The sequence below is a fragment of the Anomaloglossus baeobatrachus genome, chromosome 3 (assembly GCF_048569485.1).
Source record: "Anomaloglossus baeobatrachus isolate aAnoBae1 chromosome 3, aAnoBae1.hap1, whole genome shotgun sequence".
In the NCBI taxonomy this organism is placed as follows: domain Eukaryota; kingdom Metazoa; phylum Chordata; class Amphibia; order Anura; family Aromobatidae; genus Anomaloglossus; species Anomaloglossus baeobatrachus.
In genome coordinates this window covers 212,190,461-212,208,963 of record NC_134355.1, presented here as the reverse complement: position 1 = coordinate 212,208,963, position 18,503 = coordinate 212,190,461, and the positions used below count along the sequence as shown (strand labels likewise).

Here is an 18,503-nt window from a genome sequence, read left to right as displayed (position 1 = left end):
GTCCTTGTCCATGAAAATAACCATATCGTCTGCATGTAACCCTATGGTATCGGTACGGTTAGCTATAGTAATTCCGATAATTGATGAATGAGATCTGATCCGGATTGCCAGGGCCTCAATAACAAGTGCAAACAGGTTCGGGGACAAAGGACACCCCTGTCATGTGCCTCGCCCTAAGGCGAAGGGTGCAGATAAAACCTTATTAACTAGTATCCTGGCCGTGGGGGATTTATATAGCATATGGATCCAGTTGCTAAATTTTGGGCCAAAAGTAAATTGTTGAAGACAGGCAGACAAAAATGGGCACTCCACAGAGTCAAATGCCTTGGCCGCGTCCAGTGAGGTCAAGGCCCACTCGTTCTCTGGGACCAGCGTGCTGCATTGCACAATAGACTGAACCCGTCTGATGTTAGTGGAGGTATTTTTCCCAGGCATGTACCCACTTTGATCAGGGTGTATGATGTCTAATATAACAGAATTGAGTCGGGACGTCAGAATTTTTGTAAAAATCTTGTCAACATTGACCACCGATATAGGCCTGTAGGAACTGCAATCAAGTGGATCTTTTCCTTCCTTTTAGCAATAACACTGTGTGCCTCATATAAAGATGCTGGCAGGGACCCATCCATTGAAAAATGTGAGAAAACCTCTAGCAAAATCGGGTCCAGAACGTCGCAGTATTTACTTTAAAATTCTATGGGGAGGCCATCTGGTCCAGGCGTCTTACCCCTGGCCAGATCCGAGATGGCTGCTGTTATCTCTTCTATTATTATGTCAGATTCGAAAACCCCCCGCAGTGACTGACTCAACGTAGAGAACTCTAAATCCGACAAGTATACTAAGCAGTCCTGAATTCCATGAACGCTTCTGGCACCGTACAAAGTTTTATAGAATGTATAGAAGCAGTGTGAGATATCATCCGGGGACGTAACGACCAAGCCATCAGTCCCCCGGACACCCAACACCGCGTTCGACGCGCTATTTTGCCTGACCATATATGCCAATAACTTAGTCGACTGATTGCCCAGTTCAAAATATGATTGTCGGGTAAAGAACAATTTACGTTTTGACCTAGTTTCAGAATGCTGCATGTACACCCTGTAAGGTTGCACCCCCGCAACCTGGGGGGTTCCACTGACTTACAGCGGTGCAGGGTAACTTAGGCATACACAGGCAACACAATCTTTCTCAAAAATGTAGCAGTTTATTAGTAACCAACATAAACTGCACTTCCAAAACACAATGAAGCCTCTCCTGGCTTAAAGGAAAATATAACATCCACATACCGTGGGCTTCCAGTCCAATTAAATGTCCATAGAGGATTCTCCACACTCTGGCTCCAGCCAGCGAACACAAGTCACTGTGGGTGCTTCCTGCAGCCTCCAGCCCTCTCCAGCTAGGCTGCAGTATTTTTTCCCCAGCCCTCACCTGGACTGATTTCCAGGAGTCTCTCTTCAGTCTTCACACAGACTGAGATCTCCAGCACACATCCTCCATGTGCAGCACTCTCAGGCTTCTCTCTGTTTCTAAAACTAAGTGTCTCTTAAAACCCAACCGGATACACCCACAGGTGGAGGTATGTGATTCTCCAGCTCTGTCCATCACACTGGTCACAGTTTAAAGGGAACCTAACCCTTAATTACAACCCAAGTTCTGTGGAACTACAAGTCCCATAGTCACACCTTCAGTTCAATATCACAGGGGGATCCTTCTCCACTGCGACCATCCACAACATTGGTGGTCGCTACCTCACATATCCCCCCCCCCTCTGTTCACACTTGTAGGGTTGAACATTTGATAACGCACAGGGGCCCTGAGACAGGGCATTAGTGTTACCTTGCCCTACAAGTCGAGAGGGCCCTCTCTGATAAATTTGAGCTTTAGCTCCTGACAGAAAGTCGGTCATTGCCACCAGACTCGTCTCAGTCAACCTCCTTGTCAGGTACGCCCCCCGGTCAGACCTATCTCTCCATGACTGTCTCCAACGGCTAGTGTAGTAGCGAAAGTCTCTTCCAGTCGAAACTACTGTCTGGTCTGACTCCGAGCTATCTAATCCACTAGATGGGCTACTGTCTGGGCATCTCAGCACTGAGCGGATAGACGATCTGCTATATCTAGACCGTCTGCATTCTCTTTTTGCAGATTTACTATGGCTTGTTCTGCCATGGCGTCTTCGGTTGTCATCGCTCTGTTGGTGTGTTCTCTCAAGACCATCCTTCGCTGTAGATACATCACTCCCTTCATCCATTCCTTTGGAGTTTAGAGTAGAGGACTTGGACCATTCAGAGTCTATGCTATAGCCCAAAGTGTAGTTAGGTCTTCCATGACCTTGGTTCCTTTCATTATAGGACCTACTTTCTGTGCCAACTGAAGCAACACCTTTATCAGGTGGGCAACCCTTCTCCTGGCCCCAGCCTGAAAGCGGTCTCCACCTCATACCCACTTGATGGAGTTGTTCTGCAATATTCTGCCTTTTTAGGTTCAGCTGCCTTAGTTCTTCCAGGTAACTTCCAGGTAACCCAGGCGGTACTCTAGTAGGACTCGTACATTTCCAACACACTCCTTTGTTCCCACAATGACACATGGGACCATACCGACTTCACAGAGTATCTTGGCTTCATTATGAATATCAATTCTTGCTCTCGTCACACCGGACTTGTCAACCATCTCCTGCATGACTCTTCCATTTCTTCCAATCAGCTTCTTAACCAGTTCTCTGGGCACTTGTGTGACCTCCTCCACAAACTCCAACAACCTTCGAGCTGTCTTGACTGCTCCTGCAGTTTTCCCATAGATTCGGAATGTCCCACTGTTTTTTTTCCACTTCAATAGCTGTAATACCTGGAACCTTTCTGGCTTGCTGAATGTTACTTCTTAGCGCTCTTATTGCAAGCCCAATTAATGGTTTCTTCACAACCACCACTTCCTGAAACGCTGCAGCGAGCCGCTTCATATGCTCCAATCGTCTGGTGTCTTCTTCCATCTTTGTAGAGATGAGCCACTTCGTGCGAAGACACTGTAGGTGATGCCACTCAGGATAGCCACCCGCTTCTTTGTGACATCACTTACAGTGCACACCACCAACCGACAAGACTCTGGGGCAAAGTACACTTTATAGGCTCCTACGGCAGTCTTGAATTTTTCATGTACCGCCTCACTGGCACAGGCTTTTCTCAAGTCTGCAGGGACTTCTACCATGCACGTAAAGACTGGCCGAATTTCTTTACCTGTAAGGCCATCGGACCATTCCTTGGGTCTTCCATATCCATCCTCTTTTCTTATCACAGGCTCCACCTTTGGAGTTGCATTCTCCTCAGGTTTTTCCATAGCCTCAGAGCCTTTGAATTTTTCCTCATCTTTGGCCTCAAGATTCTCAATCTTCTGTACCAAGTCCATCTTTATGGCCTCCATCTTGGTCTTACCAGTAAGTTCAGTTAAGCTCTCAGCTGCTGATGGGACTTCTGGGCTAAATTTCCCTACTTTAAGGGTTCTCTCAATTTCTGCAGCTTCAGCCATCTCTTGGGACTCTGCAGAATCTCCCTCAATTTCCTCTTGATTCTCTGCAACTTCAGAGGCTTTCTTGCACTCCATACCTTCAACCTCAGATTCTCTGGGGTCTACAACAGCTTTTGTGCCGTTTGCACTATTATTCACGCCAGCACTGGTTGGATCACGGGTCTGCTCACCATGACCTTTGTGGATTTTTCCTCCACCAACAGCCTCCAGGATTTCTTCTCCTATAGTGTTTTCACACAACAGACCATCAGCTTCACACCAGGAAATCATAGGGGACATCACCACTACTGTTTTGGTCGGCTCCTTTTCTGCACTTTCACCCTGCTGATTTCTGCCGTTACAATGTGTCAGTTCCAGCTCAGACTCATCTTTCTTTTGCATGATTTTGCTGTCCAACTCTAAATTATCGGTTGCTATTGGCAACGTGCCTTTCTCAACCTTCTCTGCACACTCAGATTCTGGAAGGGAATCCACCCTTTTGGCAGAACTACATGACAATGTCTCTAACTGGACCATATTTTCAGAGGTTGTAGCTCGCTCCGCCTCTCTACGCCTGTTGCGCCTTCGGCGACGGGAGGAGGTTTTCCCCTGTTCGCTCATCAGTACGTCACTGTACTCGTTTGTCACTTTAATAGAGTTAGTGTATTTACTGGAGTCATCGTCACTCGCCCTGGTGTCCTGGACTAACATGTTCCCACCTAACCAGGTGTTGGCTCCCTTTTCTGGAGCTCCCCTGTCACTAACGGTCATATTGTAATTTATTTTCTTACACATCATGTCACTAAGTTGGGCATGTCCACCTTTTTCTTTGCTCCCCACTAACTGAGGACAGTCACCATTAGGGGGTGCTATCTTACTATCTTACCACACACAGCCACCCCACAAGGACTTTTTTTGTTTTTTGTTTTTGTTTTTTTTAACCTCCCACTGTGGTGGAGCTTCCTTTTGGACTGTTACGGCTCTTACAAAAGCACCCGGACACTTCCCCCTGCTTCCACAAGTCCACAAATAATTTAGAGTCCCAAACTATAATAATTGGATGCTGTAAATCTGAAACTACACCAACCTCATGAGTACCAATGTCCGTTTCTGTCTTAATGACCACACTGGACATTGGGTATTCTTTATCATTATTGTGGGTGCAGTTGGCGTGGAACTTCTTTCCAGGAATCAGGTAGACATCAGATGTGGCCCTCACCAGGGTCACCAAACTCCTTGAGTCTACAAGTCCAGTTACAGATTCCCCATCCACTTCCACGGTACACAGACGTGGCTTCTCGTCAGATGGGTGGTCTATACTGCAGACAGGACACTTGCAGCATGAACACCTTTGTGCTTGACTACTGTCCATCTGCGCCACTGCGCCCTCGTCTATAAGATGCTCCACCCCCTTTTGGACAACCACCCCTTCATGGGATTCCACCCCCTTTTGGGCAACCCAGTCCCCAGAGGGTACATTCCATAGCCTTTCCATGGAAAACGCATGTCCCAAACCACACAGTTCCTCTGTGCCCCAGGTATCCTTCTGGGCACCCTGTGTGTGCACTGGCCCCACAAGGGACTGTACCCACTTGTCCAGCGTCACCAAGTCCAGACACTCTGCCAGCGACTCCCGTCGCCGCTGCAGCCCATTCTGCTCTACCTCCTGGCGGCCAGTCTCCTGCAGTCGCTGCTCACCGACCCGCACCAGGTACTTTGACAGTATCTCATCCACACAAGCTGCTCCAGTCATGGTCACTCAGCTTCCACGGACTTTCGTGGACCCGCCGATCCATCGCAAGCCGCTTGAGTGCGCCATCAACTTTCGTGGACCCGCCGATCCACAGACAACACTTCCTTGCAGTATGTAGACAGCAGAGAAAAAAAAAAAAAACCCCTTGGACCCGGCTGATCCACAGGAACACCACCTCTGCAGTTGCTAGACGTGCTGCCTGGATTGCTGCCCGCATTCTCCACCATATGTAAGGTTGCACCCCGCAACCTGGGGGGTTCCACTCACTTGCAGCGGTGCAGGGTAGCTTAGGCATACACAGGCAACACAATCTTTCTCAAAAATGTAGCAGTTTATTAGTAACCAACATAAACTGCACTTCTAAAACACAATGAAGCCTCTCCTGGCTTAAAGGAATATATAACATCCACATTCCGTGGGCTTCCAGTCCAATTAAATGTCCATAGTGGATTCTCCACACTCTGGCTCCAGCCAGCGAACACAAGTCACTGTGGGTGCTTCCTGCAGCCTCCAGCCCTCTCCAGCTAGGCTGCAGTATTTTTCCCCAGCCCTCACCTGGACTGATTTCCAGGAGTCTCTCTTCAGTCTTCACACAGACTGAGATCTCCAGCACACATCCTCCATGTGCAGCACTCTCAGGGTTCTCTCTGTTTCTAAAACTAAGTGTCTCTTAAAACCCAACCGGATACACCCACAGGTGGAGGTATGTGATTCTCCAGCTCTGTCCATCACACTGGTCACAGTTTAAAGGGAACCTAACCCTTAATTACAACCCAAGTTCTGTGGAACTACAAGTCCCACAGTCACACCTTCAGTTCAATATCACAGGGGGATCCTTCTCCACTGCGACCATCCACAACATTGGTGGTCGCTACCTCACAACCCTATATGAATATAGCCAGGTCACCCTGTTCTCGTCAGTTGGGGTTGCTATATACCTCTCCTCTGAGTCCTTGAGTCTTTTTTTTCGATTTCTTCATCATCTGCCTTAGTCACTCGTTTGATATGTGTTAGTCGAAGCTAAACAACCCCGCAAATAAGCCTTAAGGGTATCCCACACAAGATTGTCATTCCTAGGTTGGGCTGCTTCTAGTTGGGTTAGGGTCCTGTCACTCTGGTCAATCAATTTAAGCCAGAAGGGATTTAATCGCCAAAGTGGTTTGCTGATATGTCCACTGAACCTGAGCGTTAGGATCACTGGGTAGTGGTCTGATATGCCCCGCACCCCGTGCCTCACGTCCTCCACCCAGGCCACCACATTACTTGACCTAAAGATGTAATCCAAACGCAACAGTGTTCGCCTTGTGGACAAGTGACAAGTAAATTCCTGCGCGTTGGGATGTCTTAAGCGGGGTTTACACGCTGCGACATCGCTAGCCGATGCTAGCGATATCTAGCGCGATAGCACCCGTCCCCGTCGTACATGCAATATTGTGTGTTTGCTACGGCAGCGTCGCACGCACATACCTGCTCTGCGACGTCACTCTGGCTGGCGAACCGCCTCCTTTCTAAGGGGGCGATTCGTGCGACGTCACACAGTTGGCGTCCAATAGAACCGGAGGGGTGGAGATGAGCGGGACGTAACATCCCGCCCACCTCCTTCCTTACGCATTGCCGGACGGTGGAGGCAGGTAAGGAGATGTTCGTCGCTCCTGCGGTGTCACACACAGCGATGTGTGGTGCCACAGGAACAAGGAACAACATCGCTAAAAAAACCCCCTATTTTTTGTTTCAGGATGACCTCTCCGCGGCAAACTATTTTGACCGCTTTTGCGATTTGTTTTAACGTCGCTCATAAGTGTCACACACTGCGATATCGTTAATGACACCGGATGTGCTTCACAAACAACGTGACCCCCAACGATAATTCATTAACGATATGGTAGCGTGTAAATCCCGCTTTAGCCTCCAGAGGTCTACCCAGCCACCACCCTCCATACAATGACGTAGTTCAGTATGGGCAGTCGTCGAGGTCAGCATCCCACCGTCCAGTCTAAATCTGTCTAAATCTTCATCCACAACCATATTAAAGTCTCCCATACAGATAACACACGCGTCTGGATAGTTAAGGGCAAAGCTTAGTGCCTGTTTAAGTACAGAGGTGCGAGCTGGTGGAGGATTATAAATGCAGAGAAGGACGTAGTCCCTGGAGTCGATCGTTGCATATACAAATAAAAATCGCCCTTCTGGATCCCTTTTAACCACCTTGGCCTCCCATCGAATGGATTTATGTATTAATAAAGAAACACCTAGAAAAGCTTGTGTGATACGCGTGTACTATCCATTGGACCCACGTTTTTTTTTTTTTCACCAACCTAGCCGTGTCCCTAGTGAGATGGAAGATAGAACTTTTTGGTGATAATTGTAAGCATTATGTGTGGAGAAAACCAGGCACTGCTCAACACCTGCCCAATACAATCCCAACAGTGGCAGCATCATGCAATGGTGGTGTTTTTCAGCTGCAGGGACAGGACGACTGGTTGCAATTGAAAGAAAGATGAATGCGGCCAAGTACAGAGAGATCCTGGCAGAAAATCTCTGGACCTCCGACTTGGCCGAAGGCTCACCTTCCAACAAGACAGTGACCCTAAGCACACAGCTAAAATAACAAAGGAGTGGCTTCAGAACAACTGTGGTTATTCTTGACCGGCCCAGCCAGAGCCCTGACCTAAACCCAATTGAGCATCTCTGGAGAGACCTGAAAATGGCTGTCCACCAACGTTCACCATCCAACCTGACGGAACTAGGAAGGATCTACAAGGAAGAATGGCCGAGGATCTCCAAATCCAGGTGTGAAAGACTTGTTGCATCATTCCCAAGAAGACTCAGCTGTACTAGCTCAAAATGGTGCTTTTACTCATTACTGAGCAAAGGGTCTGAATACTTCTGACCACGTGATATTTCAGTTTTTCTTGTTTAATAAATTTGCAATAATTTCTACATTTTATCTTTTTTTTTCCTGTCAAAATGGGGTGCAGAGTGTACATTAATGAGAAAATAACTTTTTTGAATTTACCAAATGGCTGCTACGAAACAAAGTGAAAAATTTAAAGGGGTCTGAATACTTTCCGTACCCACTGTATATAGATTTTGTTTTATACTTTCCTACCTTTTACATACTAAAAACAATATTTTACAGAAATTAATTTTGTTTTTGCATCACCGTTTTCTGAGAACTGCAATGTTATCATATTATTTATTATTTTTATTTTATTTTGCTGTAACAGCTATATTAGGGCTTATTTTTTGCGGGAAGATTTGTCGATTTTCATTTCTAGCATTTTCTTTTTACATATGACTGCTGTTTTTCTTTTTTGTCAGTATGATTAAAAAAAGCTACATTTTTGGCATGTTTTTTTGTTTTCTCTTTTTATGGTGTTTAAAAACATTGATATTTTTTTCCCATACAGTATAGTTTCAAGATGTGGTTTTTTTTTTTTTTAGTTCTACCAAAAAGGCACAGTTTTAGTACCAAAACAGATTTTCATAATCTTTGCGTTTTTTTTTCTTTTCTTATAGAAATAGTTTTTCACCGCAGTTGTAATTTATTTTTCCCGTTCTCCAGTACAATATGTGGCAGAATGAATGATGTCATTAAAAAATGTAAAACTTGTCCCGCCTTCATATGGCTATATTGATAGAAAAATAAAAAAAGTTATGCCTCTTGGAAGAAAGGGAGGAAGAAAACAAAAAAAAATTGGAAAATCGCCAGATGGTAAAGGGGTTAAACTTTTTTTTTTTTTTTTTCCATTTAGTGTCCTTTTTATGGCTATGTGCACACGCTGCATACGAAAGTGTTCACAAAAAATCTGCACCTTTTGCCAGAAAACGCATTGTTTTTGGTTTTTTTTTTTTTTTAGTGCAATTAATGGCTGGAAGGGCTAAAATTGCTTCCAAAACGTTGCATTGTATATAAGCACAATGGATGGGATTTATAAAAATCTATTCTGCGCAGGTTAAACTGACCTACGGCTTTACGAGCTGCTGCATATCCCTTTATGCTTGCAGAGACGCGAGTGTGTTCCCAGCAGGAGAACACAGCGAAAATCCGCTGCACCCAGAGTCCTGATTTTGGGCACAAAAGCTGTTTTCTCCCGCGGAGAACACTAGCATCTCTGCAGGAGGGCTGACACTGCATCTAGAACACGGTCTTCCTGATTGTGTGGATATGCCCTTACTTGCTGGAAGAAAAGAAATGCAAAATTTTGCACCTGGTTTCAGAAGCTATAACAAATCCTCCTTTGACACTCGGGAAAGCAATATCAATATTCGGGTCCCTGACTTTTGTGCATCCCAGCAGTTCCTTGGGCTCAATGCTACACAATCAGTTACAGCAGGAGATACTGTTTTTCTCATTCCAGAAGTTGTTTTTGTGTCTACCCAAAAGCCACGTATTTAGTACCAAAACAGCTTTTCATAACCTTCTTGTGCTTGTATTTTATTATTTTATTTTAAAAGAACTTATTTACTTGGTGTCACTATGGGACATTTATGTTTTTAATTTTAATTACTGGTCTCATACAGTTGTACTTGTATATACATGAAGCCTGTCAGTTCTGCACTGACTCGCCCTTTTAGACCATGTTTTATAGCGGACTCTAATCTGTCACCATACCCAAAGGTCATCAGGTGTATTGGGGTACCATATCATCTGTTGCTACATGTGGTGATAATCACAGCGAGCTGATAGTACTATGGGGGAGCGCTCTCTGTTTTTTAAACACTTAGATGTTGCTGTCATGATTTATAGCAGCATTTAAGGAGTTAATCTGATGCCACACTTGCGGGATATTTGCCTGCAGGAGGCGCTATTCACTTGTTCCTCAGTGCCATGAAAAAGCAGCGGTGACGATTAAGGCCCTCTAATGGTCTCTGTGAAAAGGCGTATCGGCAGTTGTTAAGGAGTTAACCTATATTTATCGGGTTATTCATTTAGTTGATATTTGAAATTAGACATTTTTATTGTATTGCCTGAAGTGTGAGCATGTTACTGGGAAATTCCTAATGTCTGACTGTTTTACTATCATTTGTATTTTTCTTGTAGCTTCCTGATCTTAAAGATGCAGAGGCTGTTCAGAAGTTTTTCCTTGAAGAAATTCAGCTTGGGGAGGAGTTACTTGCACAAGGTAGTATTTTTTTTTTTTTTTTTTTTTTTAATTTTGTTTATATTTATTTTTAATTTTATTATTAAAGGGAATCTGTCAGTAGGGTTTTGCTGTGTAATCTGAGGACATGAGGTTGGAGCTAAGACACTAATTTCAGAGATGTCACTTTTTAGGCTATGCTGTTGAGCGATTTATCAGCTGGAGACTCACTGCCCAAACTAGGTCTCACGTGCCTTCTAGACTAACCATGCTCCTCGCACTGATTAGCAGCTTGTTGTCAGTAGACAATGTGCACAGAAATCTATGGTGTGGGTGCGGTTAGCTTTCTGAGCCCTGCTACATCTAAAAACTTGGGTGCAATTTCCAGATACCAAAAGGAGCCTCGTTCATCTGTACAAACTACTATGCCAGTACAAGCAAGATGGGAATGTCTAGCCATCATACTGCTCAGGAAGGAGACAGGTTCTGTGTACCAGAGAAAAACGTGCTTTGGTCAGACATGTGCATATCAACCCAAGAACAAAAGCAAAAGACCTTGTGAAGAAGCTGGTAAGATTGTGTCATTATCCACAGTGAAACGAGTAATGTATCAACATGGGCTGAAAGGCCACTCTGCCAGGAAGAAGCCATTACTCCAAAAGAAACATAAAAATGTCAGATTGTTTGCAAATGAACACAGGAACAAAGACATTAATTTTTGGAGACATGTCCTGTGGTGTGATGAAACTTAAATTGGACTATTTGGTCATAATGACCATCATTGCAGTTGGGGGAAAAGGGAGATGCTCTTAAGTCTTAGAACAATATATCAGCTGTGAAACACGGGGGGTGGCAGCATCATGTTGTGGGGTTGTTTTGCTGCAAGAGTGACTGTTGCACTTCACAAAATAGATGGCGGCATGCGGAAAGATTGTGCCAATACTGATGCAACATCTCAAGACATCAGCCAGGAACTTTAAAGCTTTGGCGGAAATGAGTCTTCCAAATGGACAAAGGCCTGAAGCATACTGCCAAACTGGTTACAAAGTGGCTTAAGGATAACAAAAGTCAATGTTTTGGGCTGGCCATCACAAATTTATGGGCAAACCTGAAAAGGCCGGTGCAAGCGGTGACCTACAAACACGGCTGTTACACCAGTTCGGTCAGGAGGAATGGGTCCAAATTCCTACCAACTATTGTGAGAAGCTTGTGGAACAAGATGAAAAACATTTCACCCAAGTCATACAGTTTAAGGGCAATGGTACCAAATACTAATGACATGTATGTAAACTTTTGACTTTGCAGAAAGTAATAAAAATGTAAATCTCTATCTCCTTATTCTTGATTTTGGCAAATATAAATAACTAGCTGTAGTACCCGGCGTTGCCCAGGATAGTATATAAGAATAAGGCTGCACATCAAACTTAGATAATGGTATAATGCCTCAAGCATATGGAAAAATATTGGAATATACAATGAAAAATGCTACTTGCTAATTTGAACATGTGAATAATGAATTGCATACCTGCCATGAATATTTTTCCTAATATTCATGGCAGGTATGCAATTCATTATTCACATGTTCAAATTAGCAAGTAGCATTTTTCATTGTATATTCCAATATTTTTCCATATGCTTGACTCATTATACCATTATCTAAGTTTGATGTGCAGCCTTATTCTTATATAGTATGTATTTTTTGGCTTGCACTCATATATATATATTAGTGCTCACTTCAGTTATCCTATTCAGTTGCCCAGGATAGTAACTGTGTCTCTGATTCGTGCGCTCTGTCTCTCTAATTCGCGATCTCTGTCTCTGCACTCCCGATATCCTATTTCCTCAGACATAAGCTGTCTTATGCTAATTTCCTTTGTTGCCTATAGCAACCAGTCAGCGCTCCTATCAATAACCTATAGCTCACAGCTCCATTGACTTTAACCCCTTCCCGACCCTTGACGCACCATATGAGTCATGAAACCTTGTGCCTTCCCGACCTTTGACGCACCGTATGCATCATTGCGGGTTTCTGTTCCTGCAGCGCTGGTGACCGGGTTCACTGAAATGTCACCAGCGCTGCAGGTACATGAGGACTTGTAGTTGAGCTCAGGAGGGGTGGCTTTGACCCCCCCCCCCCGTGGCTACGATCGCTCGGATTGGCTGTTGAAAGTGTCACTTTCACTTTCACGTTCAATCAGAACGATTGTAATGTTTCACCAATCAAACTTGGTGAAATGTTACAATCCAGCCATGGCTGATGATGCAATATTATCAGCCATTGGCTGGAGCAGAATGACCTCTGTCACCTCCCCCCGATCTGATTGGAGCTAGCGTCCATGTTACGCTATCCCTCCAATCAGATGTGGAGGGGCGGTGTGACCAGTGGGTGCCCTCCTCCTTCAGCCTCATCCTGTCCGTGGAAGGCGAAGAGCGAGGTCCCCTGCTGCTGCCGCCGCGATCTCCCGCCACCGCCGATCACCGCGCTGCCATCCGGTATAGTATTTGTCCCCCACTTCCCTCTGCCATCCGATCCCACACCCACCCCGATCTCCGCTCCCCCCGTCGTCCGATTACACTCCCCCCCCCCCCCCCCCCACCCCCTTCCCGGGCGTCCAATTCCAGCCCCCCGACCTCAGCTTCCTCCCCCCCTTCCCTGTGATCACTCACTGCCCTGCTTCTGCCAGCGTCCTGAGTGCTGTGAGGGCCCATGCTGCTGCCAGCGAGCACTCCCCATGCACCACTGATCAGATCTCACCCCTGTGCCCCAGTGATCTCACCCCTGTGCCCCAGTGATCTCACCCCTGTGCCCCAGTGATCTCACCCCTGTGCCCCAGTGATCTCACCCCTGTGCCCCAGTGATCTCACCCCTGTGCCCCAGTGATCTCACCCCTGTGCCCCAGTGATCTCACCCCTGTGCCCCAGTGATCTCACCCCTGTGCCCCAGTGATCTCACCCCTGTGCCCCAGTGATCTCACCCCTGTGCCCCAGTGATCTCACCCCTGTGCCCCAGTGATCTCACCCCTGTGCCCCAGTGATCACCCCCCCTGTGCCCCAGTGATCACAGTCTGTCCTCCGTGCGCCTGACTGCCCTCCTAGCGCCTGACTGCCCGCGGCCTGACCTCCGTGCGCCTGACTGCCCGCGGCCTGCCGTAGAAAGTTTCACTAAACACTCTCACATACACACGCACACTAATAAAGTTTATTTTTTTTTGTTTTTTTTTTACACACACACACACACACACACACACACACACACACACACACTGTCCCGCTCACCCTGGTCACAAAGGGCGTACTCAGCTGAGGAGGCATATGCCTCCGAAGCTGATAGTGAGGGAGAGGACCCCACTTTTCTCTATTCCTCCCACTCTTCCTCCTCCAGTGACACACTCGCCGCCACGAAGACGTCGCAGGACAAGAGATTGTCCGGAGGCCGTGGGAGAAGAGCCGGAGGCCGTGGAAGAAGAACCACAGCCAAGTGTGAGTACCCCCCAACCTAGTGCTAGTCATGCCCAACCTAGCAGTAGTGCCCCCATCTGGACCCCTATCCCTGAAAATTTTGCTCCACGGTTTCCTGATTTCGTCCCCAATCAGGAATCCAGTTCGAGACTGCCAACCTTAGAGAAATACACTTTTTCAAAGTCTATTTCTCTAAGTCAATTGTCAGTCTTATGGTGGAGCAAACTAACCTGTATGCCCAGCAATTTTTGTCCGAAAACCCAAATTCATCATATTCTACTTGGAGTCCCATTGACTCAGTAGAAATGATGAAATATTGGGGACTGGTCCTTCACATGGGGATTGTGAAGAAACCAAAAATTCGCCAATACTGGAGTACTGATATTTTATATCAAACTCCAATATTTGGCATGGTCATGACCCGCAAACGGTTTGAGGCCGTTCGTAAGTTTCTTCATTTTAGGGACAATGCGGACAGCCTTCCCCGCGATGATCCGAATTTTGATAGACTGTTCAAAATTCGACCGGTCATCGAGCACTTCAGCAACAGGTTTGCTGAAGTGTACATTCCCAAAAGGGAAATTTGTGTGGATGAATCCCTCATCCACTTCAAAGGGAGGCTTCAATTCCGTCAGTACCTGCTAAGTAAAAGGGCCAGGTACGGGATAAAACTCTATAGGCTGTGTGAGAGTACCTCAGGGTACACTCACAGCTTTAGAGTTTACCAAGGGAAGGATAGCAGGATCCAGCCCCCAGAATGCCCACCTACTCTGGGGGTGAGTGGGAAAATAGTGTGGGATTTGATCCACCCACTGCTTGATAAAGGTTACCATCTGTACGTTGATAACTTTTACACAAGCATCCCACTCTTTCAATCCCTCTCTGCCAGAACTACTGCCGCTTGCGGTACTGTGCGCAGAAACCAGAGGGGTCTCCCTTTGTCGCTAGTTGAGCAGCCTCTCCCTAAGGGTGAGAGCCGAGCCCAATGTAGCGACAACATGGTTGTGGTCAAGTTCAAAGACAAAAGGGACGCCTTTTTCTTGGCAACAATCCATGGTCCCGACACCACGGCCGCCACCGTTTAGAGGTTCCTCAGCACAAGTCTACAAACTGGACTGTGCCCTGGGGTACAACAAGCACATGGGGGGAGTTGATCTTTCTGATCAAGTCCTCCAGCCCTATGGTGCCATGCGGAAGGCAAAGGTGTGGTACAAGAAGCTGGCCGTTCATATCGTACAGATGGCACTGTATAACGCATACGTGCTCTCACGATGTGCAGGCCAGACCAACAACACCTTCCTTCAGTTCCAGGAGGCGGTGATAAAGGCCCTCATGTTTGGAGATAAGGAAGGAGCAGGCCCCAGCACCTCAAGAACTCAAGTTTCCCGTATGGTACCAGGGCAACATTTTCCCGGTGAGGGAATATCAAGAAAAAGGTGCCGGGTCTGCTATAAAAAGGGGATAAGAAAGGAGACGCGTTTCCAATGTGAAACATGTCCTGAAAAACCTGGACTGTGTTTGAATGAATGCTTCAGAATTCATCACACGTCGTTGGACTTAACACATCCTGACATTCCCCTACAGAATTCACCCACACCAGCCTGACATAAACAACACCACACACACACCAACTTGACGTACACTAAACCACACACACCAACCTGACGTACGCTACACCACACCAACCTGACGTACGCTACACCACACCAACCTTACGTACGCTGCACCACACCCCAACCTGACGTACGCTGCACCACACCCCAACCTGACGTACGCTGCACCACACCCCAACCTGACGTACGCTGCACCACACCCCAACCTGACGTACGCTGCACCACACCCCAACCTGACGTACGCTGCACCACACCCCAACCTGACGTACGCTGCACCACACCCCAACCTGACGTACGCTGCACCACCCCCCAACCTGACGTACGCTGCACCACCCCCCAACCTGACGTACGCTGCACCACCCCCCAACCTGACGTACGCTGCACCACCCCCCAACCTGACGTACGCTGCACCACCCCCCAACCTGACGTACGCTGCACCACCCCCCAACCTGACGTACGCTGCACCACACCCCAACCTGACGTACGCTGCACCACACCCCAACCTGACGTACACTGTCAGGTTGGTGTGTGTGTTGTAGTGTACATCAGGTTGTGTGTGGTATATACTACACCACACATCAACCTGACGTACACTACACTATACCGCACACTAACTTGACGTATAATAAATCACACACCAACCTGACGTAGTGTATGTCAGGTTGGTGTGTGTAGTGTAGTATACATCAGGTTGATGTGTGTGGTCTTTACTACACCAGACGCCTCAACCTGACGTAGACTACACCACACACCAACCTAACATACACTACGTCAGGATGGTGTGTGGTGTATGTCAGGATGGTGTGTGTGTGTGTGTGTGTGTGTGTGTGGTGTACACTACACCACACACACCAACCTGACGTACACTACACCACACACACACACACACACACACCAACCTGACGTAGTGTATGTCAGGATGGTGTGTGTGGTCTACACTATACCACACACACCAACCTGACACACTACACCACACCAACCTGACGTATACTACACTACACACACACACACACACACACACACACACCAACCTGACGTACACTACATACTCTTCTTACGCGACATGGTGTCCGCTAACAATTGGAGCTAATTTTCTATTCCAATTGTTAGCGGACACCATGTTGCGTATGGAGAGCCCCTGTGTGCCTAAACATTGGTGCTCTCCCACAAGTGACCCATTATGGAAACTAGACCTCCCAAGGAACTTATCTAGATGCAAAGTGAGCACTTTGAACCCCCAGGTGCTTCACAAATTTATCCGTAAAAATGAAAAAAATACTTTTTTTTTTTCACAAATATTTTCTTTTTAGCCTCAATTTTTTCTTTTTCACATGGGCAACAGGATAAAATGGATCCTACAATTTGTTGGGCAATTTCTCCTGAGTACACAGATACCTCATATGTGGTCATAAATTACTGTTTGGGTGCACAGCAGGGCTCGGAAGGGAAGGAGCACCATTTGAGTTTTTCAATGGAAAATTAGCTCCAAAAGTCAAAAAGTGCTCCTTGCCTTCCGAGCCCTGCTGTGCGCCCAAACATTTAATTTCCACCACATATGAGGTATCTGTGTACTCAGATAAAATTACACCATAACATTTTTTGTGCAATTTCTTCTGATACCCTTGTGAAAAAAAAGCTACCTGGCTGAAGTAACAATTTTGTGGTAAAAAAAAAAATAAAATTCACGGCTCAACGTTATAAACTTATGTGAAGCCCCCAGGGGTTCAAAGGGCTCACTAAACATCTAGATAAATTCCATGAGGGGTCTAGTTTCCAAAATGGGGTCACTTGTGGGGGAGCTCAATTGTTTAGGCACCTCAGGGGGTCTCCAAACGCAACATGGCATCCACTAACTATTCCAGACAATTTTGCGTTTGAAAAGTCAAAAAGCGCTCCTTGCCTTCCGACCCCTGCTGTGCGCCCAAACATTTGATTTCCACCACATATGAGGTATCTGTGTACTCAGGAGAAATTGCATAATAAAGTTTATGTTGTATTTTTTCCTGATACCCTTGTGAAAATGCTAAATTTTATAGCTACAGTAACATTTTTGTGTAAAAATTAAAATTTTTCATTTTCTCCTTCCACATTGCTTTGGTTCCTGTGAAGCATGTAAAGGGTTAATAAACTTCTTGGATATGGTTTTGAGTAGAGTGAGGGGTGCAGTTTTTAGAATGGGGTCACTTTTGGGTATTTTCTGTCGCATGGGCTTTTCAAAGTCACTCTAAATGTGATGTGGTCCCTAAAAAAAAAGTTTTGGGTAAATTTTGTTGGAAAAATGAAAAATTGCTGATGAACTTTGAACCCTTCTAACTTACTAACGAAAAAAAAAATTGTTTCGAAAATTGCGCTGATGTAAAGTAGACATGTGGGAAATGTAATTTATTAACTAATTTGTGTGACTTATCTCTCAGATTTATGGGCATAAAATTTTAAATTTTGAAAATTGCGCAATTTTCAAACTTTTCGCCAAACTTCCGAAATAAAAAATATCGGCTTAAATTTACCACTTTCATAAAATACAATATGTCACGAAAAAACAATCTCAGAATCGCCAGCATCCGTTTAAGCGCTCCAGAGTTATAACCTCATAAAGGGACACTAGTCAGAATTGCACAAAATGGCGAGGTCAGTAAGGTCAAAATAGGCTGGGGGCTGAAGGGGTTAATGTAAGCAGGATTTTTTGGCGAATAACTGTGTAAGGCGCGGGATTAAGTTGTCCCCTCAAAACAGTCTATGACGTTCCCTGAGTCAAATTGTTTGATTGTAAATGCGACTGGAGATTCCTTTAACACACACACACACACCGCTTTATATATTAAATTTTGGTTCCTAATTGACTAAGACGGGAAAGGTTTATTCTGATTTCATGTCAGATAGTGAGAAAAACATAGATGTGGTGTTGTAGATAGTGGATAGAAACTTCTGGTTTCAACTGTATGCGGGAGTCTGAACCAGGGAAATTTAAGGAGTCAAAGGTTTGGCTTACCAACTCCACATCCCTGGTTGCAACTGCTGCACCAAGTAAACAGTGCTAGATTATAGAAATCTGGGTCTCTTTTCCTACATTATGCTGCTCTCAGATGAGGTAGCAATAAC

At 45.9% G+C, this 18,503-nt stretch overlaps 1 protein-coding gene across 2 annotated transcripts in view; it reads left to right on the top strand.

The window, feature by feature from the left end:
* The window catches only part of TOMM20 (translocase of outer mitochondrial membrane 20), a 76,258-nt gene that overhangs the window by 47,744 nt on the left and 10,011 nt on the right, over positions 1-18,503 (top strand). For both annotated transcript variants that reach the window (XM_075339706.1, XM_075339707.1), the window contains exon 3: positions 10,293-10,374. In XM_075339706.1, coding sequence (XP_075195821.1) covers positions 10,293-10,374 — 82 coding nt within the window. The remainder of the gene's footprint in view (positions 1-10,292; positions 10,375-18,503) is intronic.